At 38.5% G+C, this 22,293-nt stretch overlaps 1 protein-coding gene across 29 annotated transcripts in view; it reads right to left on the bottom strand.

Annotated features, from left to right (window-relative positions):
* Positions 1–22,293, bottom strand: part of SCMH1 (Scm polycomb group protein homolog 1) — a 191,909-nt gene that overhangs the window by 34,313 nt on the left and 135,303 nt on the right. For 27 of the 29 annotated variants that reach the window (XM_060307134.1, XM_060307144.1, XM_060307146.1 and 24 more), the window contains 2 exons: positions 9,538–9,770; positions 5,597–5,723 (listed from right to left, as the gene is read on the bottom strand). The exons of the other annotated variants lie outside the window; for them this stretch is intronic. In XM_060307134.1, coding sequence (XP_060163117.1) covers positions 5,597–5,723; positions 9,538–9,770 — 360 coding nt within the window. The remainder of the gene's footprint in view (positions 1–5,596; positions 5,724–9,537; positions 9,771–22,293) is intronic. 29 annotated transcript variants of the gene reach the window in all.

The raw sequence follows: 22,293 nt of genomic DNA, 5'->3' as shown, positions 1-22,293 counted from the left end.
AACTAAAGAAGAAATATCACATGATACCAATAGATGCAGAAAAAAACATTTGACAGAATCAAAGACCCATTCATGATGGAAACTCTCAGAAAACTAGGAAGAGAGGGAAACTTCCTCAACTTCATAAATAACATCAACAAAAACTCTACAGCTAACATCATACTTAATGGTGAGAAACTAGAAGCTTTCCCACTAAGATCAGGAACAAGGTAAGGATGTTCTCTCTTACCACGAGTTTTCCACATTGTACTAGAAGTCCTAACTAATGTAATAAGACAAGAAAAGGAAATGAAAGGTGTACAGTTTGGGAAGGAAGAAATAAAACCCCCTTTATCTGTTAGAAGACATGATTGTCTATGTAGAGAATGCAAAAGCACTGACAAAAGAAAATTCCTGGAACTAATAAGCAGTTACAGCAAGACTGCAGAGTATAAGGTTAATACACAAAAGTCAATCACTTTCATATATAACAGCAATGAATAGGTGGAATTTGAAATTAAAAACAATACCATTTACCTTAGCACCTTCAAAAATAAAATACTTAGGTATAAATCTAACAAAATACGTACAAGATTTATATGAAGGAAACTACAAAACTACAAAACTCTGATAAACGAAATCAAGAAAGAACTAAATAAATGGAGAGATATCCCCATGTTCATGGATAAGAAAATACTGCCAAGATGTCCATTCTTCCCAACTTTATCTATAGATTCAAGGCAATCCCAATCAAAATCCCAGCAAGTTATTTTGTGGCTATCAACAAACTGATTCTAATGTTTATATGGAGAGGGAAAAACCCTGAAGAGCCAACACAATATTGAAGGGAAAGAACAAAGTTGGAGGACTGACACTACCCAACTTCAAGAGAGTACGGTATTGGTAAAAGAATAGCCAAATCAATGGAACAGAATAGAGAGCGCAGAAATAGTCCCACACAAATACAGTCAACTGATCTTTGACAAAGGAGCAAAGGCAATACAATGGAGCAAAGACAGTCTTTTCAACAAATAGTACTGAAACAACTGGATAGCCACGTGCAAAAAAAGGAACCTAGACATAGACTTTGCACCCCTCACAAAAATTAACTCAAAATAGATCACAGACCTAAATGTAAAATTCAAAACTATAAAACTCCTAGAAGATAATATAGGAGAAAACCAAGATGACCTTGGGTATGCCAGTGACTTCAGATATAACACCAAAGGCAGGATCCCTGACAGAAATAATTGATAGGCTGGACTCATTAAAATTAAAACCTTCTGCTCTGTGAAAGCCAATGTCAAGAGAGTGAGAAGATAAGCTACAGATTGGGAGAAATTATTTGCAAAAGACAGATCTGATAAAGGACTGTTATCCAAATACACAAAGAACTCTTAAAACTCAGCAATAAGAAAACAAACAACCTGATTAAAATATGTGCCAAAGTTGTTAATAGACACCTCACCAAAGAAGATACACAACTGGAAAATAAGTATATGAAAAGATGCTCTACTCTACATGTCATTAGAGGTATGCAAATTAAAACAACAATGAAATACTACTATACACCTATTTGTTCTGGCCCAAATCCAGAACACTGACACCATCAAATGCTGGCGAGAATGTGGAGCAACAAATGAACGCTCATTCACTGCTGGTTGGAACGCAAAATGATATAGCCACTTTGAAGGCAGTTTGACAATTTCTTACATAACCAAATATACTCTTACTATGTGATCCAGAAATCGCGTTCCTTGGTATTTACCCAAAGGAAGTGAAAACTTATGTTTTCACTAAAACCTGCACATGAATGTTTATAGCAGCGTAATTCATAGTTGCCAAAACTTGGAAACAACCAAGATGTCCTTCAGTAGGTGAACGGATAAACTATTGGTATAGCCAGACAATCGTATGTTGTTATTTAGCACTAAAAAAAAAAAAAAAAAAAAAAAGAACTATCAAGCCATGAAAAGGCACAGAGGAAATTTAAATGTATATTGCTAAGTGAAAAGGCCAATCTGAAAAGACTACATACTGAATGATTTCAACTTTATGACATTCTGGAAAAGGCAAAATTATAAAGACAGTAAAAAGGTCACTAGTTGCCAGAGATTAGTGGGGAGGAAAGAATGAATAGGCAGAGCAAAAAGGATTTTTAGGGCAGTTAAATTATTTTGTAGGATCCTATCATGGTGGATACATGTCATTATATATTTGTCAAAATCCATAGAAAGTATAACACCAAGAGAGAACTCTAAGGTAAACTATGGACCTTGGGTGATAATGATGTGTCAGTGCAGGTTCATCAATTGAAACAAACATACTGCTCTGGTGGGGGATGTTGGTAATGGAGAAGGCCATGCATGTGTGGGAGCAGGGGGTATACGGGAAAGCTCTGTACCTCCTGTACTTAAAAAAAACAGTCTAGTAAAAAGTTCAGAAAACAAAAAAGAGTTCTTCATAGCCGATGCAAACATCCAAGAGTGGGTAAGCAGAGTGTAAGGTTTTCCTAAATGTATGTGACCAAATTCCTAAATGTATATAAAATCCCTTTATGCAGAGCACTTTGCAGGACTGGTTTTCTACCAAATACCCTTTGGAAAATGCCACTAGAGTAATAAATAATGACACTTTTACAAGCAAAATGCCAGGAACAAGAAACTCAATACAAAGTTTAGAGGACAGAGTTGAGGAAAGCTTGAAGAAAGTTGAGCAAAAAGACAAAGAGAATAGGAATAAGAATAAAGAGGGTCAAGAATATAGAGGACGACTTCAGGAGGTTCAACATCTGAATAACATGTATGCCAGGAACAGTGAATAGAGAAAAAGTGGGAGAAAATCATTGATGAATTTAAGAAAGTTTCAAGAAATCAAATAATGGAATAGGCACACTATGTGTCCACATGGTAGGTAAAAATACATCCTAGGTGAAATTTCAGAATAATGGGGATGAAGAGAAGCTTCAAAGGGAATAAACAGGTTTCACACAAAACGAAAGATATAAATTTAAGAAAGATTACATGGGAAAATAAAGATGTGGGAAGGAGCAAACTGGGGATAACACAAAAGAGAGGTGAAGAGGTTGTCAAGGAACTCAGAAGGCTCCAGCAGAGATTTCTTTTAGAGTTTGAAATGGATAGAATATAAAACGTGCTTGAACATAAAGAAAGATGTATATGGCAGTAAGAGAGTTTAAGGCTGAGTTAATAAGTATATAGCAAAATAAACACATAACAAAGAAATCAAGATTTACTCTAAAACAAAATTTTGTACAATAAAGGAAAAGTAATCATAGTACTCTACAGTTCAACTGAGAATAGCCTATAACAAGTTACAATACAAATGAATGAATTTCAATCTAATCACAATTATAATATCATAGTATTAAGATACACAAGCATGTGTGGGTGGGTTAATGGGTAAGGAGATGAAGAGTTAAATCCTGGGTTGCCAAAAAAAAAATGAAAAGGAAGAGTTAAAGTGTGTTGTCAGTTGAAAATGCCTCAAGCTAAAAAAAAGAAAAAAAAAGCAATATAAACATTCCACTTACATATATGGAGATAAATAAAAGAATCAGCTAAATTAAAAGTGATTGCCTTTGGTGAGAAGTAAATGACAGGGGTATAGAGGGGACTGTTCGTCTTGTTTTTGTAATAATTCTTGTAGGCCTATTGTTCCTTTAGGCTATTAGCATGTATATAGCTCTGATCAAAATAACTCTTAAAAAGTGTTGTGCAGTTAAAAGAACCCCAAAAGGTTGGTAATAAAGGATATAGTGTAGCACACAGCTTTCAATCTATGATAGCTTTTAAAAAAATTAATTAATTTTTGGCTGCATTGGGTCTTTGTGGCTGCACGTGGGCTTTCTCTAGTTGCGGTGAGCAGGGACTACTTTTCATTGCAGTGCATGGGCTTCTCATTGCAGTGGCTTTTCTTGCTGCGGAGCAATGGGTTCTAGGCGCGCAGGCTCAGTAGTTGTGGCGCACGGGATTAGTTGCTCCCCAGCATGTGGGATCTTCCCGGACCAGGGCTCGAACCCATGTCCCCTGCCTTTGCAGGCAGATTCTTAACCCCTGCGCCACCAGGGAAGTCCCTATAATAGCTTTTATTGTTAACATTTGAAGGGTCTATAAAGGTAACTTGGACTAATCGTATCGTTGTATAGGTGTGGAAACTGAGGCTCAGAAAAGGAAGTGACATCAAGGTCACACAGAAAGAGCAAAGGTCCAACTGGGGTGGTGAAACAGTGATCAGTCAGGACTGCGATAGCCTGGCCAAGAACAGGAAACAGGGATACAAAGTCAAGCTGCCACTTTTCCTAGGCTATGAGATTCAGACCAAGGGAGGGATTGTCAGCTTCGAGACTGCCAGAAGAGATGGTCTACATCATTTAAACCGAAAAGTGAGGCACAGTCATGAAGCTCCCACTGCTATGAATCTTCTAGGTTTTGTTAAAAAGGCATCCAGGCACCTAAGTGATATTTAGAAGGATATGGAGTAAACCAAGCAGGTATGCAGGCACCTAGGGGGCGTGTCATGAGGCTGAAAAATGTAATCAGTATCTTCACCAAGGTGTTCATCTATCTTTACTTCCTCTTCCATGGAGCTTAGGGTCAAAGCTCCTAAGCTTTGTTCACTAATCTAATGCCACTTTTGGACTAAGCAAACCCAGTAACTAGCTGGGGCTAGATGCATAAGATACATTTGGAGAAATCACATGATAGTACCCTGACTAGAGCTGGACATAAATGCCACTGCAGGCTCTGTTGTTTTCCAAAGGTTATTTGGGGAGGAAACTATAGCTGGCCTTCCCTTCAAGTGCTAACATTCTAGGATTTGGGTAGAGACAAATTCAACTCCTAAGAAAAAGACTACCCTAACTTCCATGGGGATCATTCCAATTGCTTAGATTTCCCTAAGAAGATGGAGTATCTGCAGAGTAACAAAAGTAAGGTTTCACATATGTATCTTAATTTAGACATAAAAAATGAGTATTGTTCTTTTTAGTTACCCCACAGGGAGGCTATGTTTATCTATTCTAAAGGGGTAGCTCTTTTAGAGTTACCTCCATATATAGTTTACAAAATGGGAACAGATACGCACAACCAGGTGGTTACGCACCCACTTTAGTTACCAGATTTTGCTTTGAATCAAACGAGCACTGAAATACTTTCACAGCACCAAGATTTGCCACCATCAATGACATTAAAAAAAAAAAACAGAGCAGTGTCATACATATATGAGTGGTGGCAGAATTATTATTGTGCTGGAAGGGTTCTGGAAGGGATCACTAAAGAGGGAGCACCCCAAACTGGAAAGGATGGGTATAATTATAAACTGGGCCAGGAAGCTCCTGGTGCTGGCCCCATGTCCACCCCACCCCCGTGCCCCAGATCCCCAACGCTGAGTTCACAGAACATCTACCCAAGTTTCTTTGATTGTTTTGACAGAATGGAGGTTTCTCTGAAGTTATTTCAAAGTTAAAAAAATTTCTGTTTAAGATTCTGTTTAGATTTATAAATGGATAGGGGGCTAATTATCGGTACAGTAAAAGAGAAAATATAGACACTGGGGCCTGGGGCTTGTTGCAGCTAATACTGTGATCTGCTCTTACCTGTGGGGGCCTGCATGGCTGAGCTGGGGATGGTGGCAGCATCTTGGGGTACAGTGCTGGTATCCGGTTCAGGGGTGCTGGTTGTTGGTGAGGTGGGTGGTGGGTTCAGCAAAGTCCGAGGTTTCCTCTGTCAAAATGGATGGGGAAAAGTTTCTACCCATGATAGGTAACTTGTCTTCTCATTCCTCTATTCTTAGTACTTAATTCACGCATGAAACTGAAATACATTTGTGGATGGGACTGTTTTAATCTTTTTTTTTTTTACAGTTGATATATAGTTGATTTACAATGTTGTGTTAGTTTCTGGTGTACAGCAAAGTGATTCAGTTATATACTTATATATGTGTATTCTTTTTCAGTTTCTTTTCCATTACAGGTTATTACAAGATATTGAATATAGTTCCCTGTGCTATACAGTAGGACCCTGTTGTTTACCTATCTTATATATAGTCGTGTGTATCTGGTAATCTCAAGCTCCTAACTTACCTCTCCCTGCACTTCCCCCTTTGGTAACCATAAGTTTGTTTTCTATGTCTGTGTGTCTGTTTCCTAAAAGTGTTACAACTAAGTTCATTTGTAACATTTTTTCAGATTCCACCTATAAGTGATATCATATGATATATATTTTTTTCCACACAGCGTCTTGCCCAAAGCTGCAAATACAGTAGATGTTTAATAAATATGTATAAGATTCTGGGTTTCTGTATAGCCACAGCTTAATTCACTATCTTTTCTACTGTATTCAATATTATCATCTGAAGTCCAGGTTCTTTATTAGTTAGACAGAAAAAAGCAAAAAAAAAGGAAAAAAAATGCTGTGGCTTAAGTCTACTTTGATATTAGTTTGTTTCCCTCTGTTGAAAAATGGAAACCTCCCTTCCCCTAACTCCACAAACTACTTTCCCCTGCCTACCTCTTCAGCTTATTACCTGTCATTTCTTATCTTAAACCTTATACTCCAGTAATCTCTAACTATAGTAGTTCTCTCAAAACCTGCAGTTTTACCTGGTCCTTGCCTTGACAATAATAAACCATCCCTTTTGCCTGGAATACCCTTTCTTTTTTTTTTTTTCCTTATAAATATCTGTTTATCCAGGAAGCTTTTCTGGATAAGCTTTACTGTCTCTTTTGTGCTATTTCTGTACTTTGTATTGTTGCATTTATCACAGTGTATTGTCAATATATATTTACATACTGGTGTCCCCTATTAGCCTGGCGCTCCTTGAGGGTCTGATTCTGTTTACCATTCCTACATGGTACTCGGCATATGATAAGTGTCAATAAATGTCTTTCAATGAAGCATACAGTATAGAATACCAATAATGGGGGAAGTAATAAAAATGATTTGAGAAGAATCTAGTATCTCCTCTATGCTGGTCCAGGCAGTCTCTGGGGGAGAGAGATCTCAGAAGGCTTTTTCCAAGAAACAGTTTTCTAAAAGCCTTTCTGAATGCAAGGAAAACATAACCATTTCTGAGATCCAGAAATCCCTTCCTACTGAATGTCACATGTAGGGTCCACTGTGGGAGCTGTATAAACCTGACTGACTTCTAGGATGGCCCTGCTTGTGAAAGCAGTCATGCAAACTCTTACAGAACATTCAACACACACACAGGATATGGATGTTTCCTCTCATTTTTTGATATTGCCACAAGTAAAAATCCAAATAAGCAATGAGTCAGGGAAGGAAGGAAATACCAGTTCAACTTCATTGAGTTGGTGGTAGGACTTCATGGGGTCCCTGAAGAAACAAACCTGGTGAGTTAGGTTCCCAAATATTGTAGAAAAAAGCAGAAAGATGTAAAGCTTTATTACTATTTGAGATAGGTGCATTTACATGTATTATATCTATTCATATATTAACGCAACTCCATTTTACTGGTGAGAAAACTGGGGCTCATGGCCGTACTCAAAGCTTTCCCAAAGTCACACAGGTGGTAACAATTGGAGATGAGATATAAATCTAAGTTTGTCTGGCCTCAAAGTCTATGCTCTTGTCACAAGACCACTTTGCTTCAAAAATGAACATGAGGGTTATATCATGGGTTAAGTAAAGGCATATACACTTACAGGAATAGGCAAAAGGACAGGAAAGGGAATTAGGGAGTCAAATGCCATGCCATGAAGTACAGTATTAGATGAGAATTACTGCTACCAGGAGGACTGGAAAGAAAGAGGACTTGGGCTACTATGTTAGGACTTCCTGAGAAAGCAGAGCTGAGGCAATCAGAGAATCATAGTTCTTAGGTTTTGAAGGATCTTAAAGGTTACTTAATCCAACTATCCATCTAACACTTCTACTTTCCACTCCTTGAAAACATCCCTCCCAGTAGTCACCTGGTACCTGATGAAATACCTCTAGTGATGGGAGATCACTACTTGCATTTTGAAATAGATTTAACTGTTCCTTTTATGTTGAGACAAAGTCTGTCTGCTTGAGTTTCTGCTCATTGGTTGTGGTTCTGTCTTTGGAACCTCAGAGACAAGTTTTCTCTGTTTTTAATCTGTTAAGGTGCCTTCACATCGTCACAAGCATGACTTCCCTGGCCTTGGAATCTTTAGAGCCTTCAGCCTCTCCTCCACAACATGAGAATGAGAAGACCGTAATGGACACAAAAATGAACCCCTGGGTTTGGGGTTAGTGGTAATAGATCAGGAGCATTATGTGTTACATAGAAGGATTAGGATGTGACATCAAGAATTCAAAACCAATAAATAAGAGATAATCTCAACTGGAACATCATCGCTAAAATCCATCCATCCATCCATCCATGCATGCATACATCCATCCATCTTGCATATACTGAACATTTCCCAAGAGATTGGGATATAGGGCACTGCAGAAGAAAAAGAGAAAAAAAGACTAGATTCCTGACCTTGAAGAGCTTATATTCGAGAAGGACTGAGGTCAGCTGGAGCTAATAAACAAAACAAACCCACCCACCCAACCAAACCTAGGGAGGAACTTATGAAATTAGAAAGGAATGCCTAGGGAGAACTGGGTATCATTTCTAAACTGGAACTCAGGTAGTCTAGTTTGGGAGGGAGTTGCAGAGAAATTCCCTGATAGTTAAGAAGTGAGTGGAGAAAGAAGGTGATGCCAAAGGAAGCCCTAGAGAAGCAGCTGAGTAGGTTTCATATCAATGGTTTCTCTAGGGAAGATACACATGGAGAACTGGTCATGACTAAAAGGTGATACTTTCAGTAACAGTGCTCAGTGAAGCTCGACCAAGGAGTCTTTTCCTACACCAGAGGTAAGTGTTAACCTCCCTCAGGAAATGTGAGAGAGTGAATGTGTGGTAGGGCAGCAGTGACCTTAGAACTAGAAGATCTGGAGACCCATCTCTGTAGCCTTTGCCATTTATTAGCTATGTGACCATAGCGAAGTCATTTCACATCTTTAAGTCTCAACTTATTTGACTATTTAATAACATTAACACTACTCATCTCCAAGGGTTTTGTGAAGATCATGTGATATATAGTGGTGTCAGGTGCAGAGCCTGATACTTAGTAAATATTCAATAATTTTCTTTCTTTCTTCTTCTTTTTTTTTTTTAAAAGAAGGTACAGGGACAGAAAAATAAATACATTTACAGAGTCACTTTTCTCTTTCTGTTCACATACCTGGGCATCCACTCTGGGTAGGTTAAAAACAATTAGGAGCAGGGCCTTCCATCTATGGAAGATATTAGACCAGAATTCCCATGAATGTAACTTTCAAAGTAAAAATTTGTTTCTTATCCATACGATCTTATCTGCAACATTACCAACTCCCAGGTAAGTAGCTAACGTAGGGATGACAATATAGGAGATTCTTCTTAAAAGCATATACAAGGGGGAGAACAGGGCCAGACACATCCCTTTCTAAGATGGATGGATATGGATGAGTTACCCCTTCATAACCATTTATCCCGTGCTGGCAAACCCACATTTTTACCTACCTTACTGCCAGGTTTGGGACCCCTCTTCTTTGGGAATTTCAAAGGTTCGGCTGACTTGGATGGGGTAGAGATGGGATGGGGAATTAAGGGCTTGGGTGTCCGGCCCCGCTTCTTTCCTGGTTTACGCCCCCTCTGCCCTGGTTGAGGCTCCAAGGCAGTTTTGGTGTTGCTGTGGATGCCAGGCTTCTCAGTGTTCGCCTCGGATGCAGGATAGGGATTCTTTGGAATCACAACTGCAAGAAAAAGACTCATTCTAACACCCCCTCTTCCCACTTGCATTCCCATCCCAGCCAGAGGGAAAAAAAGACTTGCTACTTCTGCTTGGATAGTTTTATCCCAGGAAGCTAGTTTCTTGGCATCTGACCTAAATGGTAGAAAATCTCAGAGGAGAACTGAATTTTGATCGGCCAGAATTGGAAGTTTTAATTATTTCTGGCAGATGCAGAAAAAATTAAACTGTTCTCCCCAAGGAATCTAGTTAAAGCATATAAACACAGGCTCAGAGATGGAATGGATCTCACCTACAATCTTCTCCTGCTAAGAATGAAGATCTGAGGCCCAGAAGAGGAAATGATGCCTTCCCTAGGTTATACAGTGAGTTGGGATAAGGACTTATGTTTTGAAACTGGGCCCTGACAACCAAATCAGGGATTTTCTATATCAATCTACTTAAAGTTTTAGTGTGATTATTGCAGTGAGGAGTAGTGAAACACATGGAAATATATACATTTGATAGCATATTTCCTTACCTTAAAAATCTTTGCTCCATATTACCTTTAAGGTAAAGTCCAAATTCTTTATTCTGATATCCAAAGACTTTTGTGACTCTGCCCCTGCCTTGCTCTCCAGTTATGTCTGATGTCATTTCCTATCACCCACCCCCATGTTCTAGCTCCTCTGTTTTCTGAACACCAATTCGTTCATATATGTTGAGTTCTCTATTCTTCCTGGTCAGACATACATTAGTACTCAGTTTTCAACACTCAGCTCCAGGGCCACCTCCTTACTGAGGCCTTGTCTGACTATGTCCCAACTCCATCAGTATTCCACTTACTCCAAAACATTCTGTAGACACCTATGTTAGAGTACTTTCAGTTTTACTCCAATCATTCTTCTTCTCCTTAATTGAGAATTTTTCATGGTAAGGGGTATCTAATTCATTCCACAAAGTTATTAAGCACTTACTACAGGCTATGCACTAATCTAAGCACTGGGGTAGAACAGTGAACATAACATAGTTTCCATTCTCATGGAACTTACCTCCTAGTCGGGGGAGACAGAAAATAGGCAAGTAAGTATACAGTATAATGTTAGGTAAGTGCTATGATTAAAACTAAAGCAAGGTAAGGAGACAGAGGGGTGAGGAAAGTCCTCTTTGAGGAGGTGACGTTTGCACAGAGCTCCCAAATGAAATAAAGGCAAAGCCTTATGAGGATCTGAGGAAGATCCAAGTAGAGGGTATATAACAAATGCAAAGATTCTGAGATGGAAACATGTTAACGTGTTTGAGAAATGGAAAGGAGGTCAGTGTAGCTGGAATTGAGTGAGCGAAGGGGAGAGTGGTGGGAGATAAGGTTAGAAAGGGAGTAGTAATAAGATTGTGTGGGATTTTGTAGGCCATGAAAACGAATCCAAACTTATTTTAAGTCTAAAGGGAAGCCACTGGAGGGTTCTGAGCAGGGTGTGACTGGGTGTACTTAAAAGGAGCACTCTGGCTGTTCTGGGAGGGGACAAGAATAGAACTAGGGAGACAAGTTAATAAACTAATTACAGTGGGTAGGTAGAAGATGGTATTTCTTGTGCTTCCAGGTAGGATGTTATAGATCATGACAGTGTAACATTGCTGATGCAGCAACTAGAAAAAGTCAGATAAATTATCTTTAAAAGACATTGCATTGTTGTAAAAATCGTGAGGATTAGATGAACTGGAATTCCAGACCTGGGTGGAGAGGGCTCCTGGAGTAGCTGACACTGTTTACTTTCCTGAGGACATCTGCCAAATTTGGGCATGAACCGACAGTCAGGCTTGGCCTGTGCAGAGGAGCTCCACTGGAGGAAAGAAAAATCAGAGAGGCTCTGTGACAGATTGGAACTTGAGGAGTTCCATCTGTGTGGCCAGTTTTTCCCAAGGGACATTTGCTGAGTTCTGAGCCTGCACACTGGAGCTGCAAAGCTAGGCTGAGAGCTTCTAAAAAGGCAGAGTGAAAACTGCTATAATCTTGTGATTTCAGGAGACAAGGTTCCACTAGAAGGAGGAGGTCTACCTCTAGCACAGCTGATCTCCTCTTCAAGATAAATGCCATATTTTGAAACTGTAAGGACTGAAGGGTCAAAGAACCAAGCCCCAAACCTCTCAAGGGTAGGACAATCTCTTGCAGTTTTTCAGGACTGTGAAGATGGAGACCCATTAGGTTCTCAGTCGAGAGCCCAAGAGGGACCAGGTGCAAGGAACACGGATATGAACCATAGGTACAATTCAGATCTGAACTAGCTCAATCCATGATTAGACTGAGGGGATCAGGCCCTTATCCTATTAGCCTAAAGGAAAGAGGAAAGGAAGAATTCTTTCTGATGGAAAATATCAGCTGGAGTCTCAACAGTTCTTTTATATAAAATATCCAGTGTGTGTGCATGCGTGTGCGTGCGTGTATGTATATACACATGACATAAAAAGAGGCAGAACAATGTGACTGGTAATCAAGAAAAATACAGACAATAGAAGACTCATGTATGATCCAGATAATGAAGCAGACTTTAAGATAACCATAATTAATATGGTTTTAAAAAGTAGAGGAAAAGATGAACAAAATGTAAGAAAAGATAAGTAATACTCACAGAAAACTGGAACCTATATAAAAAATTAAATGGACACACTAGAATAAAAGATACAATATTAAAAATTAAGAACTCATTGGATAGATTTAAGGGCAGACAAGACCCAGCAGAAGAATTACTGAATTTGAAGAAAAATCAATAGAAAACATGTAAAATGAAGCAAAAATATGGAAAAAACAGGTTAGAGCAATAGAGACATGTGGACACAGTCAGTAGATCCAAAATATGAGTAACTATAATCCCAGTGAGAGAAGACAGAGAGAATGAGGTAAAAGCAATATTTGAAGACTAATGAAAAAAGAGCTCAGCAATCCACAAGCAGCAAAAATACAAAAAAAAAACACCCCAAAATATACCAAAACACATCACTGTTAAATGGCTGAAAATAAAATACATAAAATACAAGTGAAATGAAAGACAAAGATAAATTTTTAAAAGCAGTTAGAGAGAAAAGGATTACTCTTACAGAAGCAATTGACTTTTTAATAGAAACTATGAAAGTAAGAAGCAATAGTTTTTTGTTTTTTTTTTTTTGAGATACGCAGGCCTCTCACTGTTGTGGCCTCTCCCGTTGCAGAGCACAGGCTCCGGATGCGCAGGCTCAGTGGCCATGGCTCACAGGCCTAGCCACTCCACAGCATGTGGGATCTTCCTGGACCGGGGCATGAACCCGTGTCCCCTGCATCGGCAGGTGGACTCTCAACCACTGCGCCACCAGGGAAGCCCAGAAGTGATAGTTTTAAATGATAGTTTTCAAGGGACAAAATATATAAATTGCCAACCTAGAGTTCTATGCTTAGTGAAAATATCCTTCAAAAATGAAGGTGAAATAGTATGGAAACAATCTAAGTGTCTGTCAACAGATGAACAGATAAAGAAGATGTGGTGTATATATGTGTGTATATATATATGTGGTATATATATATGTGGTATATATATATGTGGTATATATATGTGGTATATATATATTGATATATATTGATAGATATATATATATTCCATATATATATAGAAAAGAATACTACTCAGCCATAAAAAAGTGAAATTTTTGCCATTTGCAGCAACATGGATAGACCTGGAGAGCATTATGCTACGTGAAATAAGTCAGACAGAGAAAGACAAATACTGTATGATATCACTTATATGTGGAATCTAAAAAATACAACAACCTAGTGAATGAAACAAAAAAAGAAGCAGACTCACAGATATAGAGAACAAACTAGTGATTACCAGTAAGGGAGGGGAGGGGCAATATAGGGGTAGGGGGAAGAAACAGGGTTACAATGCAATTATAAAAAATCATCTGTGTGAAACTTTTGAAAATTGTAAAGCACTACAGAATTTAAAGAATCTTTCATTCAATTAAAATTTTTTAATAAAATGAAGGTGAAATAACTGTTTCAGAAAAATCAAAGCTGAGAGAATTTGTCACTAACAGACCTAAACTACAGGAAATAAAAATGAAGTTCTTCAGGATGAAGGAAAGTAATCACAGATGGAAAAAATACAACTGCAGGAAGGAAGGAAGAGCATAAGAAAGGGTAAATATGTGGATAGATACAAGAGAATATTGACAATTTAGAAAAAGAATTTTAAAAATGGCTTGTAGGGTTTATAATATACGTATAGTTGACCCCTGAAAAACAAGGGTTTGAACTGTGTGTATCCATTTGTATGCAGACTTTTTTCAACAAACATGTACTACAGTACTGCATGATCCACCGTTGGTTAAATCCATAGATGTGGAACCACGGATAAGCAGGGCTGACTGTGAAGTTACATACAGATTTGACTGTACAAGGGGGTGGTGCCCCTAATCTGCGCATCGTTCAAAGGTCAACTGTATTAGTAAATTATATGAAAGCAATAGCAGAAAGGATGGAAGTGGGAGGGTAAATGGAGCCAAAATTTGCTAAGAACTTTGCATTATTTGGGGAGTGGCTAGAGTGCTTATTTAAGATTAACTTTAATAAGTCCAGGATGTATAATTCTAACTAGTTAAAAAATTATAACAAGAATGTATCACTAAAAGCTAAGGAGAGAGGAATGGAATAATAAAACACACTCGATTAATCCAAAAGAAGGCAAGAAAGGAGGAACAAAGAAATGAGGGAGAACTTAGGCAAAGAGAAAACAAAAAGCAAAATGCAAAATGGTAGACTTAAACCCAAATAAATAATTACATTAAATACAAATGGTTTGAATAAAACAATAAGAAAAAATTAACATACAAGACCAAAGCCCCATCCCTCACCGAACCCAATTATATCTGTTTATAAGATGGCATTGAAATAAGAAAACTTAAAATATGATGACACAGGAAGATAAAAACAAACAGATGGAAAAATATACACCCTGTGAACATTAACCAAAGAAAGTGCAAGTGGCTATATTAATATCAGACAAGACAGTCCTAATACAAGAAGTATGACTAGACTAAAAGGGACATTTCCTCAAGAGAAAACAGTCAATTCATATCACCAAAATGAAAAGGCAGTCTACTGAATGGGAGAAGATACTTGCAAATGATATATCCAATAAGGGGTTAACATCCAAAATATACAAATAACTCATACAACTCAACATCAAAAAAACAACCGGGGCTTCCCTGGTGGTGCAGTGGTTGAGAATCTGCCTGCCAATACAGGGGACATGGGTTCGAGTCCTGGTCTGCGAAGATCCCACACGCCGCGGAGCAACTAGGCCTGAGCCACAATTACTGAGCCTGCGCATCTGGAGCCTGTGCTCCGCAACAAGAGAGGCCGCGATAGTGAGAGGCCCGCGCACCGCGATGAAGAGTGGCTCCCACTTGCCGCAAGTAGAGAAAGCCCTCGCACAGAAACGAAGACCCAACACAGCCATAAATAAATAAATAAATAAAAATTAAAAAATAACAAAAAATAACCCAATTAACAAATGGGTAGAGGACCTGAATAGATATTTTTCCAAAGAAATATCACATGGAAAGATGCTCAACATCACTAATCATCAGGGCAATGCAAATCAAAACCACAATGAGATACCACCCACATTTGTCAGAATGGCTATTACCCATAAGAGAACAAATAACAGGTGTTGGCAAGGATGTGGAGAAAAGAGAACCCTCATTCACTGTTGGTGGGAATGTAAACTGGTGCAGCCATTATGGAAAACAGCATGGAGGTTCTTCAAAAAATTAAAAATAGAACTGCCATATGATCCAGTAATTTCACTTCTGGGTATTTACCCAAAGAAAACAACAACACTAATTCTAAAGGCATGTGCACACCAATGTTCACTGTATTATTGTTTACAGTAGACACAATATGGAAGCAACCTAAGTCCTCTGACAGATGAATGGCTTAAGAAAATGTGGTATATACGTGCAATGGAATATCTACTCAGCCATAAAAAAAAAAATGAAATCTTGCCATGTGTGACAACATGGATGAATCTAGAAGGTATTATGCTAAGTGAAATAAATCAGAGAAAGACAAATACTGTACGATCTCACTTATATATGGAATTTAAACAAAACAAACAAAAGAAAACAAAAACAGACTCATAGATGCAGACAGCAAACTAGTGACAGAGATGGGAGGGCAGCGGAGGGTGTGGCAAAACAGGTGAAGGGGCTTAAGAGGCACAAAACCTCAGTTATAAAATAAGCCACGGGGATGTCACGCACGCATAAGAAATATGGTCAATAATGCTGTAATAACTTTGTATGGGGAAAGATGGTGGCTAGACTTATCATGGTCATTGTTTCCTAATGTCTGCAAATGTTAAATCACCACGTAGTTCACCTGAAATTAACATAATATTATACATCAACTATATTTCAATTAAAAAAAACTCCAGTTAAAGTGGAAATGAAATGAATTAAAATTACTTATAAATAAATGATAATTATAGCAAAAAATAGTCAATTCAAAAGGAAGCTATAATAACCTTAAATTTATATGTACCTAATAATACAAAATATAAAAGCAAAAGTTTAAATAAGTAAAAGCAGAAACAGAAAAATCCATAATTATGCAGTGGATATTTTAACACATTTCTCTCAGTAATTGATAAGTCAAGTATGTGAAAAACAATCAAGAAGGATAGAAAATATTTGATAACACAATTAAACAACTAATAACATAAATAACTAATTAACATAGATAACCAAATAACAAATTAACCAACCAATGTAATCGACACATATAGGACACATTTTTATCAATAAAATGTTATATGGTTAGTAGTTTTCCAACTACAGTCTGGGAATCTCTGGGGGTTCTTGAAATCCTTTTGAAGGTCTATGAGATGAAAATTATTTTCATGATGCTAAAACATTATTTGCATTTTTCATTCTCATTCTCTCACAGTAGAGTTTTCAGGATGCTACAAGTGTGATATCACTCTGACAGCTAATGGAATGCGTGCCTGTATATTCTTATGTCTTAAAAAGTTCTAAGTTTTAATTTATAATATAGTGATATAGATAACCCACAAAATGAAAGCTCTTTTGGGTTAAGGATATAAAGGTTTCCTGATACCAAAAGGTTTGAGAACCACTGATCTATAATTATATTATATCACTTCCTTGCCCTTCTTTTTCCAACACATTTGCCTAGAAAAAACTCCAATCCAACTCTCTACCTGTTCCACACTTAAGACTGAGTAACTGAACATGCCAAATGTTTAACCTGATTAGTATAAACCCCAAGACTGCCCCATATACCTCCAGTAACAAACACGGAATCTGAGCTGAGCAGTGAGGAAAGTGATTTACTTTGGAATTCCTAGCGTCACATGGTAAGGTGCTGAGATCTTAGTTGGTACCCAGCACATGTCTGTATAATAAGAAAGTCAACAGATGTAAAAGAAGAACTGAACAGGGCTTTAATTGGCTTTCTGAGTGTCAGAAAACAGTTTTTCTTCTTTTTTCCCTTAAGGCTAGAAATAAAAGTCCATGACACCAACTGGCAAAGGGGTTGCTCTCTCTGGCCTGAAAGATACAGACAGAAGAAACGAACCAATTATATTTAACAGTTCTGAAAAATCAGGGCATGCTGTTCATGTATGAGTAGCCAGCAGCGAGATTAAGCTTCATACTAATTTAAAAGCTTCTTAATAATGGATTTCTTAAGCTATCCTGAGGGATTCCAGGATTTTGAAGTTTTCCCTATCAGGAAGCCCTGTCCTGCCACATTCTAACTTAATTATCCTAGTTGGAAAAAAATTGAGTTGATGTCAGGGGACCAGGGATCTAATTCTAGTTCTGTCCCTTATGGTGTGACATTGAGTTTGTCATTTAAACACAATCTTTTCTTATTTTTCCACATACAAATAATTAAGTAATTTAATGTCTGTCCTACTTCAGAGAAAGATGAGAGATGGGAATATTCTCCAACACATTTTGATGCTACTAAGGTTGACGGAATTACTCTCTTAACCAACAATACTTAGACAAAATTCTCGTACACTTGTAATTTCATGTGGCCTTCATAATCTTGTGAAGGCAGACATTATCCTCTCCTTTGACAAGTAAGGAAAGCAAGCCTCAGAGAAGTTAAGAGTGGCAGAGCCAGGCATGATTCTAGTCTTAGGGGTCTTCTCTGCACACATTCTCTCATGTAGCTGAGGAGGAAGGAAGCAATCTCTCTTCCTTCCGGAGCCCAGGAAGTGGCAATTCAAATTATATTAATTAATTTGACCACATCAGTAAATTTCAGCTAAATTTTTCATTGAAAATTTAGAAAATGCTAAGTGTCAAGGCTTGCCAATTATCTAAGGTGAAAAAACCCAACATGATTCTTGTCCTGGAGGAGCACAATCTTGAGATGGTTAGGAGTAGATCTTTACACAATTAATCACAATTCATTGGGTATGGACTGGGATAGGGAAGATGAACCTGGAACACACTGGTCAGAAAACAATGATGGGGCCATGTCAAAAGGACACATGAGACAACTTCAAGGGGCTTCCACTGGCTACAGTTGGGGCAATTTGAGCATCAAAACAAATAATGACAGTAAGAAATTGTTACTGAATAAAATAAGAATCAAGAGTCCATAATTATGTAACTAAATGAATAAATTTAAAAAATAGAGAAGGAAAAACTCTTGCTTACAGTAGAACCCCAACTAACAAATGTAGAAGAAATGAGGGAATTATAAAATAGCCATTTGGGCAATAACTGATTCAAGCAACACCCATCAATGGATGCTAAAACTATCAGGTGAAAGTCTGAGGAGAAACAGGATATTTATAGTCTCAGAGTATTTACCTGCAAGATTATTAACTAATTACAAAGGAATGAAGTGAAGAAACTTGGTAGATACTATGTGAACCAAGTAATCAAAGTTACTATCTGCAGTTAGGATAAATGATATGTATCTCCAAATACAATGCTTTCAGAACACTATCACTTGTAGAGCCTTCCTGTCAAAAATGTATATCCTGAATCTAATCATGAGGTAACATCAGACAAACCCAAATTGAGAACCAGTCTATAAAATAACTGGACAAATATTTATAAAGAAATATTAAGGTCATGAAAGACAAGGAAGAATGACAGAAAACAGTTCCAGATGAATGGAGACTAAAGAGACATGACAAGTACAACTCATGATCCAGAATTTTCTTTTCCTGAAAGGTATTATTGGGACAATTGGCAAAATATGAATAAGGTTTATTGATTAGCTACTGGTACTCTACTGACTTTAATTTTCTGGTTTTAATAACTAGAAGGGCTGTAGATTAGCTCTTAATACTATATCAATATTAATTTTCTGATTTTAACACTAGCACTATGTCTAGAGAAAAGTATGCCCTTGTTTTCAGAAAACATACACTAAAGTCTTTAATAGTAAAGGGACATTATGTATGCAAGTCATTGCCAAATGGTTCAGAAAAAATATGTATTATGTATTGAGAGAGACTAATAATGCAAATGTGATAAAATGTTAATAATTGGAGAATCTTGGTGAAGGGTATATGGCAATTCTTTGTACCACTGCTGCAATTTTTCTGTAAAGCTGAAATCATGTCAAATTAAAAAATTCCAGAAAAGATTCAAAATGTATACACACATAGGGTTATAAGAACCTGAAGGAGGGAGTGGCTAACTGCCAGGGAAGGACAGGGAGCAAAGGAGACAGGCAAGAGAGACTTGTCAGGTGTGATTTCAAATTAAGTGACATTTTAACTTTTTTTTTTTTTCGGCTGCGCCATGTGGCTTGTAAAGTCTCAGTTCCCCGAGGAGGGACTGAACCTGGGCCATGTCAGTGGAAGCCTGGAATCCTAACACTAGGCCACCAGCGAACTCCCTTAACTAATCTTTGAAGAATGAATGGTTCTTGCATTAGGAAAGGGCAAGGGTGGAGGGTGAGTAGGGTACTTCAGACAGAGGAGACAGTATGTAGAAAGGCATGGAACTAAAAAAGCATGGTTATATGAGGACTTGTGGGTACTTCTATGTGCCTTAAGTCCACAGAAGTGAAACAGATGCTGGAGCCAGCTTGAGAAGAGTCCACGTGACATTTAAGGAACTTTCCAGCTCTAATACATAAAGACTCTGCCAACAGACAAACGGTAGGTACCATGACTCTACATGTGGCAAAGGTAATGATGAGGTTCACTCTAAAGGCAGAAGCTCATCTAAGTTAGGGTAGTAGCACATAAAGATGTGTATAACTGATCTCCCCTCCTTGATAAACTTGTTCTGATACATGAGCATATGTGTATCTCTAATCTTATTTCCTTGGACATTATAATGATCAATAATGTCACTAAAAGGCAGACAGAAACTGTTAAGACCGAGAATGGAGAAAGGAAGTAGTGTACAAATGGGTGTCCCTTGATGATAGTTCCTTTAAGCAAAATTACTCCAACATTTATTGAGCACCTACTATGAAAGTGGTGCCATACTATCTGCAATGGCAGTATGGACAATAATTATTGCTAATAAAATTTACTAGGGTGCATAAATAGTAGTATATACTGGCAGTAAAAACAATGAGCTTTTTTTTTTTTTGTGGTATGCGGGCCTCTCACTGTTGTGGTCTCTCCCTCTGCAGAGCACAGGCTCCGGATGCGCAGGCTCGGCGGCCATGGCTCGCAGGCCCAGCTGCTCCGCGGCATGTGGGATCTTCCCGGACCGGGGCACGAACCCGTGTCCCCTGCAGTGGCAGGCGGACTCTCAACCACTGCGCCACCAGGGAAGCCCAAACAATGAGCTTTGAAGTCTTTCCTATGAAGCATATATTATCTTTACTTAACTGATGAGGCAACTTCAACTGAGTAACTTGGCCAAGGTCCCATAAGTAATGAGGCAGGTCTAAAACTTAAATCCAGAATGTCTAACTCTAAAGTCCTTGCTCTTTTCATCATATTAAGATTCCCTTTTACTAACTCAAGATCCATTCTTTCACTTACTTGTTCATTCATTACTCCAACAAACATTCTAAATTGAGAATACATTATGTGGTAGGCTCTGTAGTATAATCCAGGAATATAAATAAATAAAAAGGTAATTTCAATGAATGATAAGTGCTATGAAGAAAGTAAAACAGCAGTGTGATAGCCAGTGACTGAGGGATGGTCAAGAAAGGCTCTTTGAGAGGTGACATTTGAACTGACTGGCACGACAAAAAGGCATTGGGCATGTGAGGATCTAGGGCAGAGTGCTCCAGGCAGAGGAGACAGCAGGTGTAAAGGTCCCAAGAAAATAATGAAATTGACTTGTTTAAGAAACAAAGAGACCAGAGAGACTGAAGCAGGGTGAAGAGAGGAAATAATGGCATAAGATGAAGTCATAAAAATAGGTGGGGTCAGATCATGTAGGGCCTTCTGAATCACAGAAAGAACATGATCTAATTTACTTTTGAAAATGATCACCCTGGATGCTCTGTGGAGAATGGACTATAGGAGGGCAATAATGGAAGCAGAGACATCAGTTAGGATGCTGACTGTAGAAGTCCATGCAAGGGATGATGGTGTCTGAGATTAATGTGATAGCCATGAGGGTAAAAGAGGTTAATAAATACAAGATACATTTTGTAAGCAGAGCTGACAGCACCACTAAACTAGATGGCAGAGGGAAGGGAAAGAGCAATTCAGGATGAATTTTAGGTTTTTGATCATTTACCAAGATGGGGAAGACTAGAGGAACAGGAGGTTTGGGAGGAGGTAGGTTGGGAATCAAGAATCTGCTTTGGGGGCTTCCCTGGTGGCGCAGTGGTTGAGAGTCCGCCTGCCGATGCAGGGGACACAGGTTCGTGTCCCGGGCCGGGAGGATCCCACATGCCGCGGAGCGGCTGGGCCCGTGAGCCATGGCCGCTAAGTCTGTGCGTCCGGAGCCTGTGCTCCTCAACGGAAGAGGCCACAACAGTGAGAGGCCCGTGTACCGCCAAAAAAAAAGAATCTGCTTTGGCCCTATTATGTGCTAAATGACTTGTAGATATCTGGAGATATGTAGGTAGCCAAATAAACGAGTCTAGAATTCGACAGAAAGGTCAAGGGTAGAGATATAATTTTGGTAGTAATTAGCATATAGACAGTAATATAAAGACATGGGACTGACTGAAATCATTTGGGAGGAGACAGAGCATATAGAGTACAGGAGAGGGCCTAGGACTGAGCCCTGGAACACTCCAACAACTAGGGGCTAAAAAGTGGGGGAACCCAAGCCAAAGGAGACTGAGAAGGCATACTTAGTGAGACAGGAGTTGAAAATATACAGAGTGTAACATCCCAGAAACGAAGAGAAGGTAGTGTTTCAGGAAGGAGAGACTGATCAACTGTGCTGGAAGTTACAGAGAGACTGGGCAAAATGAGGGCAGAGCAGGCTTTGTCAACATGGAGGTCGCCGTGTTCTTCCTAAGGGCAGTTTCTCTGGAACAGTGGGGCCTGAAGAGCAATTGGAGAGTGCTAAGGAGTGAATGGTAGATG

Source organism: Globicephala melas, chromosome 1 (assembly GCF_963455315.2).
Source record: "Globicephala melas chromosome 1, mGloMel1.2, whole genome shotgun sequence".
Taxonomy (NCBI): Eukaryota; Metazoa; Chordata; class Mammalia; order Artiodactyla; family Delphinidae; genus Globicephala; species Globicephala melas.
Note: the sequence above shows the minus strand (reverse complement) of the source record. Positions and strands in the feature narration are given on the sequence as shown.